This window comes from Ylistrum balloti, unplaced genomic scaffold (genome assembly GCF_031769215.1).
Source record: "Ylistrum balloti isolate Yb309-2 unplaced genomic scaffold, AGI_CSIRO_Ybal_v1 Utg370508, whole genome shotgun sequence".
Classification (NCBI taxonomy): Eukaryota; Metazoa; Mollusca; class Bivalvia; order Pectinida; family Pectinidae; genus Ylistrum; species Ylistrum balloti.
Genome location: NW_026782328.1, coordinates 1,695,835 through 1,708,430, shown reverse-complemented (window position 1 = coordinate 1,708,430; position 12,596 = coordinate 1,695,835). Strand labels below are relative to the sequence as shown.

Below are 12,596 nucleotides of genomic sequence, written 5' to 3'. Positions count from 1 at the left end.
AATCACATAACAATCGTTCTGCGAGTTGTTGCTTAGGATTTCGTCATGCCCAATGATCAGAAGCGAAAGATAACGTTAGTAGATCGAAACAAGATATAGTCGCTTTAAGTTTGAGTGTCGCAAAATGTTATTTAAGTATATAACGACAGAGTTATCAACATGTTGCATGTATCAATTTAAAATTCACATTGGTGAATGCAGATATTTTATGTTTCACAGATATATCATTTTGTAAAGAGAAGTATAGTGTAGCACATTCGATGGAGCTCTCCTGCCACACCAAAGCAGACTTACGTGGAGCCAGCTATGATAGTGGTTTTCATTACTCGTCCATGGATGAAAACATCAAACAAGACGATAAATGTATCAGAAAGAAAAATCAGACAAAGGATGATGACACATTAACGTAAGTTAAAATATTAATTGAGAATCATTGTTGATTAAGAATCATTTTTTCCATTTCAGTACAGTGTTTTAGGGTGACAATTTCTGTTTGTCAGATTATCTCATTGGTATAACTTTTATAAAATTTTGAAAATCAAAATCTCTTGAGAACTGGTACAGTTATGTTGAGGCGAATAATGTCGGGTTTCAGCTTTTTCAGCATTATTATTTAACCAGGTTAAAATTAGCATTGGGACAAGCTTAAATTTACACCAAATACTACGTTCAGATAAATCGAGGTTTCCTTACTGTCAATGCATGTTCATGTTCTTAAGCTGTTCCGGCCTGGGTTTTCTTCTGAGACGAGAGTACAACAACTTCGTGTCGTTCATTCTGAGACAGGATATTTAGATTTCTGATAATGATTTGCACAAGTCTGATATCAGCACAATGTTCATTTCTCTTGAACAACTACCTTTGTTATGTAGATTACAAATATACACAAATATAGAGTTGTATTATATAACCAGTCTGCTTTACCTGCAGGAAAGTGCAAATTGACTGTTTACTATCAACTCATTTAACTAGTGTGGAACTAGTGTAAACTACTTTTTATCACAAATGTATATGTCATAATAGAGGACACTATATATTACAATATTTACAACTAGAAGAATACAGTTTTGATCGATGAATTACGGCGATAAAACTATGTAAAACAATAAAAATGATATAACCATAAAAGAAGACAAGAGCATATCACTGTATAAGATGTGAATTCGTTCTTGATACACTTTTATCCGTTTACTTACAGAGATTTTCAGGGATTTATGCTTCTCCTTCCTTCGTATGTTGGCGTGGGTTTCCTTGGCCTTCCTTATATCGTAAAACTTCTAGGACTCTGGGTAAGTTTAGAACATAATATGCAATATTGAATATTTTCTCGTGTCTCGTTTGTCAAAAACAAAAGCAAAAATGTCGTAATTTTTTTCATAATAGAATCTAGAAGAATTTATCTTCTACGCCATTGTGAGTCGATATCCCAAAAATACCGACATGTCAACACAATCTTAATTCAAAATTTAACGCGATGTACCTAAGATAAAATATGCACAAAGAAATTTTATATGGAAACTTCTAAAAAAAAAAACTATTAGGAAAATAAGACCAGTTGTTCTGGAATAGTAAGCGTATTCTTTTTCAACGACGACACCTGTCATCATCATCATCATCATCATCATCATCATCAGCAGCAGCAGCAGCAGCAGCAGCAGCAGCATCATCATCATCATCATCATCATTACCATCATCATCATCATCATCATCATCATCATCATCATCATCATGCTTTGGTTACATACATAATACTTGTGGTTAATAGGTTCATGCAATTCAATCTGATAATCTGAACTCAAATAGAAACAGGTGGTTTGATTGATTATAAGGTTGTTTTGTTTAGAATTCGGATGCGCTGATTCCGTCATGAGAAATAAACCAGAAAATTTTACACAAAATGAAAGTTATGCACATGTGCGGTGTTGAATATGTATGTAAATTACCTTGTTTATTTCAGCAATAAAACGGACCGTAGTACGGATCAATAAAGACAAGCGATTTATCCCATTCAACAAAACACGATAATGTATAATTTCCATAACAAACATACTATAATGCAAAGTTCTATTAATTTTTCCACCATTAAAATTAAGCATTTTTGAATAAAATACAGAAAATGTTTACAAAATTCTGTTTCATATGAAAATTCATGGTCAAGCCAAAATAAAAATAACTTTCTGGTGTTTACTTCGTACTTTGACAGATAAACACTTGTATTCTTTATTTGCTATTTAGAAGCTGATTTTAAACCGGGACGTTAAAGTGAAGACAATATATTGGTAACGATAGATTGAAGACACTGAAAGTTTCATTACCGTATGAGGTTTAATACAGAGCTAGCGAAGTCTAACAAATCTATTACTTAGCCAGATCAATAATGTAATAGATTTGATACGTCAAATGGTAAATTCATTGTCGCAAAACACCTTTCCGTCTATATTTTACGGTAAAAGATAGAAATGAGACATATATTTATCTTCGACGTGCGAATGCATTACATGGATATTTCAACATGGGTCCGTTTAGATTAAGAATATGTTTAAGTCCTATGTGGACATTGATAATACGTATAGGGCTCAATAACAACGAAAAACATTACGATGACTTCTGTAATAAGGAAAAATTTACTTGGCGTAGTTACATCTATTTTCGAGTCAGCTGTATAGCTGATTGCTTCAATAAACAATGTTATTTAATACAATTTAGGGTGGGACTTCTGGACTATTCTTTTATGGATTTTTGAGCGAAATAGGAGCTCTGATTTTAACAGGAAGTACCCAGCGTCTCACAGAAAGGTATTACTTTCTTATTATGCAAAACCACTGTTCCCTCTATTATATAATTCAAATAAAATAATATAAACTTTAAATGGCTTAATAGTAATATTTTCCCTCGACTATGTTTTAGTAATAATTTAGTAAATGTTTTATTTTATCTCAAACCTTTACGGGCTAAACAATAATATGTACCCAATGTTGCGGTCGTTACAGTTTTGTTTACATGCTATGACGGGAAAATTACTGAGATTGTATGGAAATTATATGTGTTACAAGCTTAGATTTACGTTTTATTCACGTCAGTTATGAAGCTTCCTCAAGATATACTCTTCAGCATTTTTCGATGATGTTTCGTGTAAAGATTTCTCTTTTTCAAAGATTGCATTACTTTTCATTGATTTGAAATTATGATACGTGATTATTTAATGCTCAATATTTCTTCTACATCGAAAACACATTGATATATTCCATTGTCTCGATTTTCTTACCTAATGAATATATTTTTAAAATAAATTTATTTTAAAACCCGTTATCCTCAGAACTGGCGAAAGGTTTGGAGACATGGGGACGCTTGCGGAAATGAGTATGAAGCTGGGACCTCCGTGCTTACAACCTCATGCCGGGAAACTAAAGTGAGAGTAAAAAACAGTCTATATAAAATTTAACTAATAGATATTGGAATGGAAGTGGGGCGAGATTTAGTTCTCAGATTCAGATTAATTTATTTCACTCTGTCAAGCTTATGGCATTCTATAATCAAGAGGTCATTTTACAAAGTAAAAAATGAAACATGGCTAGCAAATTAAGTTTTTGGCTAATTACATAACTATACATAGTCATACATGTATGCTTGAATTACAAAAATGACATTTCTCTAGAAATCTGATATATGTAAGTTATACATACAGTGAAAACTGGAAACAGTGCATGGAGTAAATAAAGTTGTTGTAGCTAGAAATACAGATAAACAATACTGATAGATCACTTGTATGGGGTGACTTTAAGAACACCAGGTAAAGATGAATGAAAGCTCGTAGTTTACAAAATGTCTTTCTTTCATAATAGTATGACACTAAAAACATTACATTCAAAGCTTACAATTCATTTCTCAGATACCTTCATAAAAAACAAAAACATGTAAACGTATAAATGTGATAATCTGTCACGGATATTTTGATAACAAATCACTTTATATAACAGTGTGCGTGACATGACGTGACGTCAGTTAATTCGCGCCATTTTCAATCATTTGAAAATCATAAATTAAGAGGACGCGTCACATTCCAAACAGATGAGGTGTCGCTGATGTTTGCTAGATTTCCATCTAAAATTCACTGTTCAGAGAATCTCGATCGACATTTTCGACTTTAAAGCAAAAGACGTTACCAGGATTGAATCCTATCCTGTATTCCACCACTGAATAACGGTGAAACACACCACACAAAATATACCATTTATACGAAGGCTGATTGAGTCCTTTTATTGAAGAAATTACACTATTCCCGGGTTATTGAAGGTCGTGTACCAGAAGACTGGTGTCACTTGATAATGGATAAAATCGCTGAAAGAGTGGTGATTTACTATTTGTTATCTAACATTTAATATTTTAAGAAAGATCTAGCGTCTATGGATATCCATAATGATATGGTAACAACACTAGGAAATGATGTCCCTTCATTTGCGGAATTTAAGCGTGGCAGGCAGAGCCTTGAGGATAATGACCGTTTTGGAAAGCCTATCACTGTAGCAACCTAGAAATGGTCAATACAGTCCATGATATTATTATAGCTGACAGTTAATGCCAGTAATGATGGGATTTCACAGGAAAGAGATACACTTCATTCTTACTAAGATCTTGTTATAGAAAATATCTTCTGACAGCTGACCAAAGGCATACCAAGCGGACTTTGCCGCATGCTAATCTGAACCTTTTCGAGGAAGAGCCTGTTAACTTTCTGCTGAGGGTTATGACTAATGATGAAACATGGGTCCGTAGTTTTATCCCAGATGTCTAACAACAGTCTAAACAATGGAGGCAGCCTGATTCACCCCCGCCAAAGAAGAAAAAGACTATTCCATAAGTTGGAGAGGTTATGGCCTCAGTTTTTTTCTGGGATGCTGAAGGTATTTTGATGGTAGATTATTTGCAAAAGGGACAAACGATAAATGACACATATCATGCATCATGTCTTAGGCAGTTAAGAGAAAATATGAAACTCAATCGCAAGTCACAAGTCAGTCATTGCCATTGCTACCATTAACGATTGTGACTTTGAAATGATTGCGCATCCGCCTTACTCCTGATCTTGTTTCACCAGACTTTCATCTTTTCCCAAAACTGAAAAGTCCATTTCTGGTTCCATTGTTTGATCAAATGATGAAGCCATACATGGAGGACTTTCTAAACGGTCAAGAAAAGCCTGGCAAAAGTGTACTAAAGGTGGTTATGTTGAAAAATAATGCAGTATGTCCGCCAAAAGTCAAACTCTTTAATTTGAGGTCGCCGCGTATCAATCAGCCCTCGTACCAAAAAGGAGTTTTAACAGACCCGTGGCAAGGTGGCGTGTTGCTATTGACTCGTACAATTATTATTAAGTAGAAGGAGCTAGGTATTTTCTATTCATTGAAAAGAAAACAAAAACAATAAATCAGACAGATATATTTTGCGCACAAATCACGAAACAAATATGACAATTTATGTTTTAAACCTAGAATTATTCTCTATCCATAATGTACAGGTCAGTTCCTGTATATTTCATCAATATGTTTAAAAGTGTCATATTTATATAGACTTTTATTCTTACTCCCTGTCTCAATGTTATCACACCTCCATGTAAAATGTCGTACTTTGTAGACATTGTCATATCTTACATGCACACAAATGTAAACGTTTAGGTCATTTTTTTCTGTCTTTGAAAACACTTGAAGATCAGAAGCTCACTAATATAATAAATTGCTTCAAAAAAGTCATATGAAATGAAACTTTACTTGGACAAGCAATCCTCTAGTTTTTTCCAATTGTGGATGTTTCAATGAAGGCTTTTGACTTTGCTTTTCGTGCTTCTTTTTGTTACAGGTTTTGTGTTGACATGTGTATACTAATGACCTACAGTCTCATCTTGCCTGTTCTAATTTCACTCATGAATCTTTTTGGACAGGATGTAAGTAAAAACGTGTTTTAGCTGATTTTCTTAACAAGTACAGAATTGTGTACAAAACAACAACAACAAAACTAACCTCATGCTCCCGGAATCATATTTCAATCTCAAAATCATAGAAACTGACAAAATAGAGCTTAAACGATTACGTGTTTTGAAAAGTTAAGGGTCTTCTGCTTCATTGACAATAACAAAATTCTACATTTGTCCTTAAAAAAAGACAAAAATCTTACAGAATAAACCCTACAGAATTCTCTAACCTTTTGAAGATTTATATAATTTGTTTATGGCTTCAAATTCTGTTTACATATCTTTTTTTATTTTGACTTAATAAAAAATACAAAACGTTGCTGTGATATCAAGCTTGTCACATCTATAATTGTTATAACTATACATGTGTATATGATTGCCATCCGATCAAAAGTCTATCGGAAATATACAAACATTAATTTGGATATGGATACACAATTCACTTGTGTGTCTTTTGTAGGATTTATGTGAAGACATTTAAAATGGAAAGAACGTATCTTAAATGTTCTCGAAACCTATGTAAGGATAACTAACATCTGTTTAAACATTGTAGAAAGAATAGTGTATAGCAAACATTCTTTCATATATACTTATCCATAAATTGCATGTTGCAATTGTGTTGCAGTTTTTTCGCCATTACATCAACGTCAGCGACAACGTCTCTATCATTGTAATTTCATTGCTGCTTTTGCCTGTCTACTTGACACGCCGAATGAAGTTACTCTCCTTTTTAGCGACGGCAGGAAACATCGTTCTCCTTGTGTTATTCGTACTTTCGTTCCAATTCATTTGTCAGGACCTACCAAATGTCAACACACGACCAGCTACAAAATTATTGGATTATATAACAGTCACGTCTTTTACAAACGATGCATTGTTTTCATACGGCGGAATTATCATGGTATGTAATTTGATTTTCTTTATATATACATCGGAAACTGTAATTACCTATCCCTAAAATAGATTTTAGCTGTATGTCAATGTCGTGATATAGATAATATTCACTGCTATAGTTTAACATTTTTCCTCATTTTGAATGGCGATAGTATTTAGCATTTAGAGGCGAGGTCTCCTTGAATAAGCTGGTGACTACTCACTGAAGAACACACGAGAGGCCGTCGTATGTCATCTACAGCTATAGGGGTAAAGTGTTTTCTCCGAGGCACAGCCATAACAGCACAGACTGGTATGTTTCTCAACGTCCGAGAAACAAAATTGGACATGTGTAGGAAATTTGCATAGGTCAATCCTTTGAGCCATCCCTCGAAATTGAAATACTGGAAGCGATAGTTGAAAGATAATACTTTACAATTCTACCGCCATTGTTAGCAATCAATCTTTTAAATGGTGAATATTATCTAGTCATTAAAGTGTCATGATGCTTCTTATAAATTATAGGAAGTCAATTACCAGGTTGATAATATTGAAGTTCACAACAGCTGTAATGAATTCAAAGCTAAAATAAATCAACAAATCAAAACAATTAAATAACCTTCTCTTTTTTAACCGCCATGTAGGTTTTACCAGTGCGGGATAGAATGGAGATTAAGACCTTTGACGGCTGGAATGGTCTCATTGGGCTGGTCCTAATTATTGTGATCGCTATCCACGTTTCATGCGGGTTTTTCGGGTACCTGCAATTTGGGGAAATGACTCAAGTTAATTACTTGTTGAATCTTCCAGATCAGTGGTAAATATAGTTTATGTAATTACTGTAAACGTTTTTCAAATTCAAATTTGAGTAGTTAAAAAAAAAAAAAAAAAAAAAAAAAAAAGAAAAAGAGGGAAAAAAGAAATGTTGTTTTCTAAGAAGACTTTCTTTCTCCTTTTATGCGACTCTCAATATAACTAGTTTTTACGATTTTATTTTCAGCTGATAAATAGAACTCATTAAGAGATCAATATACCATTTCTATTGAGCCTTTCAGTCAACAAGTGATGAATATTGCACGTTAGAACATTTTAAATAAAGTATAGGAAAACATTAATATATAATGATAAAAGAGAATCCAATCAAAAAATTATATATATATATACTAAACAAAAAAAAAAAGAAAGGTAACACTACTTTATTCTGTGATTAATTAACCCCTTCATAAATCCTAACCAATCATGTACGAATAAAGTAATTGATCAATTCTGATAAAACTGCAGTCATGGTTCATTATAAAACTTTGCGTTCAGTTGATTTTATTCGACTGTAAAGGACGTTGGGTCATTTTCAAAGGTAACACCATTAGTAACGGGTATGGCCACCGTTTGCGAAGTAAACAGCATTGCAGCGTCGTCGCATAGAACTCGTAAACCGGCGGATAATTCGAGGAGAGATGTTGTTCCATTCAGAGATCAAGGCTTGGGCCAGCTCCTGCAAATTTGACGGCTGATTTTGACGTTCTCTCGCGCGTTGCCCAAGAACGTCCCAGACATGCTCAATCGGTGACAAATCAGGTGATTTAGATGGCCAATCTAACACCTGTACGTTATTCTGCTGCCATTACACTTCCGCCGCCAAAGCGGTCCCGTTCTGCGACGCAGCAGTTCGAAAAACGCTCCCCTCGTCGCCTCCACACTCTGCGCCTTCCGTCACCGTGTTGCAGACAAAACCTGGGCTCATCAGAAAACAGAACATTGTTCCATTGTCGTAAGGCCCAACGACGGTGAACACGGGTCCAGTTACGCCGATTATTACGGTCACGTCGCAACAAATTGGGTCCAGTGTAGGGACGTCGCGCTTTCAATTGGTAGGCCCTCAACCTGTTGCGGACTGTTTGGGGAGATACACGACGCCCAAACAATGTCATTGTAGTCTCTACTGCGGTTACGAATCGATTGCGCAAGTGTATCAATCGTATACGACGGTCATCCCTGGCGGTCGTTTTACGGGGTCGGCCGCTTCGGAGACGATCGGATGTTGACCCAGTTTGGTTTAAACGACTTACCAACTGGCAAATTGTCTTAACACTGCAACCAAAATGCCATGCAACTCGACGGCGAGACTCCCCAGCCTGGATCATGCCTACAGCCCTTTCTCTCTGTACTTGTGACAGCCGGGGCATAATGATAAAGTTGATAGATAGCAAGATTCGGTGATTTCTAAGTCCTAAGGATCTAAGGAACAGTTGTCAGTTTGAATGTTTATGAAATGCAAGCGAAGATACAAGTTAGTCGCAGAAAACCTCGTGCAGCTCTTTCGCTAATACAGACTTCCACGCTTGAATGATTTTGGTAACCCCCCTTGGATTTTGTAATGTAAAACATTACCATTTTCTAATATTGCACAAACGTCATTTTGTTTTCACTCATTTACAGGTATTCGCCAAGGAAACATGTTTACCTTCTCTCTCTCTCTCTCTCTCTCTCTCTCTCTCTCTCTCTCTCTCTCTCTCTCTCTCTCTCTCTCTCTCTCTCTCTCTCTCTCTCATCTATATATATACTCTCTCTCTCTCTCTCTCTCTCTCTCTCTCTCTCTATATATATATATATATGAGAGAGAGAGAGAGAGAGAGAGAGAGAGAGAGAGAGAGAGAGAGAGAGAGATATATATGTAGAGAGAGAGAGAGAGAGAGAGAGAGAGAGAGAGAGAGAGAGAGAGAGAGAGAGAGAGAGAGAGAAAGAGAGTTCATGAATCATATGAAACGTAGGCTTAAAAACAGATCAGTTGTACTTTAAATAAACATTTGACACATTACATTACTGCAATGATCTGCAATAAATCAACGTTCATATCAATATTCCAAAGATATTTTCAGAAATGTCTGAACACAAAATTGATTTGTGATCGTCAGTTATAGATAAATAAATAAATACAAATGGGTTGATTTCTATTCAAATTCAATAATTTTGAATTTTGAACATGTCTGCGTCACTTCATCTGATTAATAGCTGCATCAAGTTACTTAATGTACAATAACTTGAGGTTAACTTACAGTTACGATGGACTTGGCGTATACCAAAATAAAGCTGTAAAAAATAGATAGAAGATATCAGTTTCATGACCCTAAAGTCTACCAAACTAGTGCATAAAATCAATATATATATGTAACTGACGAGCTTTAAAACGTTGAATTCAGTTTTTAATATTTTCGGACAATTATCTAAATATGTACTTACCCTAAAATATATAAAATGACCTGCTAATAAAAAGCACCCGATCCAACGAAGAACATTAAAAAGAATTTAAAACAATGTATAGAATCTGGTGAAAAGACAAGTATTTTCAGTCTAACTTCGGTCCACAGATGTCTTCTTACAGTATAAATCTATTATCTTGGTGATTTTTAAAAAATTATCATTACATGAACACTTGATTTAGTTCATAAATATAGATAAGGAAATCTGCATATGCAAATTTAACAATTCGTGAATCCATGAAATAAGCAAAAATAAAACAAAATTAATAGTTATACTGTTCAGTCTCCTAGTCGTTGTATGTAATTTTTTATGAAAATAATAAGAAAACTGTAGGAGTTTTGCTTTATCTGATTATATATTTTACAGGATTTATAGGTTCTTGAAGATTCTGTCTTTCCTTACCTTGTACTGCACAAATGGGGTGTCAGTATTTGTAGTTGTAGAAATCATGTGGCCACCGTTTAAGAAAAGGTTCAATACAGAAGTCATTGAGAACTACGGTGAATACATCTGTCGCGTCTTTCTGCTGATTCTCTCCGGTAAGTATAAAATCTAACTGAACGCTTTAAAACATAGAACAGTGGGTAGATAAAACAACGTTTTTCTACCTTATGAATTTTGGTTTGAAATTTGCAGATTGCCTCTATTTTACAAGGATAGCAAACATGAATTGAAAGTTATAACATGCCAATATTGATAAGGCTAAAATCCCCGTAGTATGTAATCAATGTCTTACTAATCGAACAACATACGATAGTCCCGTCAAACGCTATCCAGTACAGTTTAGGTTAAGCATGGAATGGCTGGACTTCTCTAAATATCGAGTATGACCATCCTCTGACTTATTTTGTGAGCAAGTCTTTGTAGAGAAAAAAAACCCATAAATTTCATTCCAAGGTACATTAACAATTTCGGTCCTACAGATCAGACTAAAGTGTTAGGAATACTTTATCTAACGATACTATACAATAAATAGGATCATCGTTTGCCACTAGCACTTTTCTGTTCTGATTTTTAACAGAAATATGACTTTATTTGAAGGTACATTTACAATTTTGGTGCCAGAGTTTGAACTACTGATGTCATTGACCGGATGTATTGGAACAATGTCTACGACATTACTTTTTCCCTATGTCATAGCCATATTAACGATGTATGGAGAGAGCAAACCAACATTACTGGTAGACAAAGTTAAAAGAAAATTAAAGCTCACATTATGTGTAGTAATGATTGTGTTTGGGACATACTCTGTGATAGCGGGGCTTGGAGTCTCTATATACATGACACTCTATAGCATTATTTTGTAGTTTCGGTTTTGTCGTGTTGGCATTTCATATACGCACACTGTAGGTTTTCCTATTATGCGATATATTCAGCACATTTATGCAGTTTTTCTTTATTCATATGTGCTCTGTGTAACAATGAAGATGCCGTGAAATGGTATTGTAATGACTGTCAAGAAATCTGTATTACATCAATGTGATCGAACGTCATATCGAGGAAAGAAAACTAAAAATGATGAAGATCAAGTTCACAGACGGTAAGTCGACTGTCAGTGTCCCAAACCCTTACCCGGGGTATTTCCACTACATCCATGAAAATATATGTGACCGATGATATTCTGATTATGGCGTTCTGTTGCTTAATGGGTTTTTCTCAAGCACACAAACAGTGCACATAAAACCCTTTGAGTGAAGAATTTATCAGGAAAACGCTTGGAAGAAGATATAATCACAATATCTTTTAGAATGGTGCATTTCCAAAGCAAGATAAAAGTCCGACACCAAGCGTTCAGGGACAACATTAAAACAAAGGGAAACATATCCGTTTTCAGAAGATGAAGTTAAAGGTAGAGGTGGATAGTGTGATAGTTGCAATAGTTATTACTGAAGATTAGAAAGAAAAAAGGAAGAACTGTTTCATTGGTCTCTAAGGGAGATGTACTTGAGGCCAAAAAATGCACTATTCGAACGAAAATTGTTCAGTAAATAAGCCGCGCTTCATTCCTCCAAGAACCATCGTCAGCGTTGTGATGAATAGATTGTTGGGCTAGTTATGTTAGGAGAATCAGTACGGGAAGAAAGAAATCGATGGAAAGGATATAACATGTATATTTTAGATTAAGCTCATCGTAAGTAAAATAAAAGGCATCAGTACATCAATAGTAGCCAAATCTGGATATCAGCTGAATATGGTTAAGTGCTAATCTCCAAAAACGGTGGACACACCGGAGTGACTTATACTGAAATGCTACAGCCTTGCTCGGAACAGTGGATATTCTAATACCGCAGCTTGTCTCAGGACACAAGGGGCACTACAATCACTTGTCCTCAATCTCCGACTTCACAATCAAATGGTAACACCTTTTACTGACATCAGCCTATATACAGCAACTGACAACAGCATCAACAGGAGAGACGAGGTATATGTTAATACCGGCACATTTTCAGTAGTTGTCCTAAGTCATCGAGGGAAGAAAATCAGAGAGATCGGAAGTGCA

At 35.1% G+C, this 12,596-nt stretch overlaps 1 protein-coding gene across 1 annotated transcript; it reads left to right on the top strand.

Annotated features, from left to right (window-relative positions):
* The first annotated feature begins 326 nt into the window (after positions 1-326).
* LOC132555579 (proton-coupled amino acid transporter 1-like) lies at positions 327-11,403 on the top strand. The gene is made up of 9 exons (XM_060219924.1): positions 327-406; positions 1,199-1,289; positions 2,707-2,795; positions 3,317-3,409; positions 5,854-5,938; positions 6,591-6,866; positions 7,483-7,655; positions 10,463-10,635; positions 11,138-11,403. Exons 1-9 carry the CDS (start codon positions 333-335, stop codon positions 11,401-11,403), a joined length of 1,320 nt encoding a protein of 439 aa, XP_060075907.1. The 5' UTR covers positions 327-332.
* The last annotated feature ends 1,193 nt before the right edge of the window (positions 11,404-12,596 follow it).

What these genes read in the sequence shown, in the direction of transcription:
- LOC132555579 (XM_060219924.1), top strand. Translation starts at nt 333, where the DNA reads ATGGATGAAAACATCAAACAAGACGATAAATGTATCAGAAAGAAAAAT. An exon ending in TGAATCTTTTTGGACAGGAT is followed by an intron (nt 5,939 to 6,590) that starts GTAAGTAAAAAC and finishes ATTGTGTTGCAG; the next exon opens with TTTTTTCGCCATTACATCAA. An exon ending in TTGAATCTTCCAGATCAGTG is followed by an intron (nt 7,656 to 10,462) that starts GTAAATATAGTT and finishes TATATTTTACAG; the next exon opens with GATTTATAGGTTCTTGAAGA.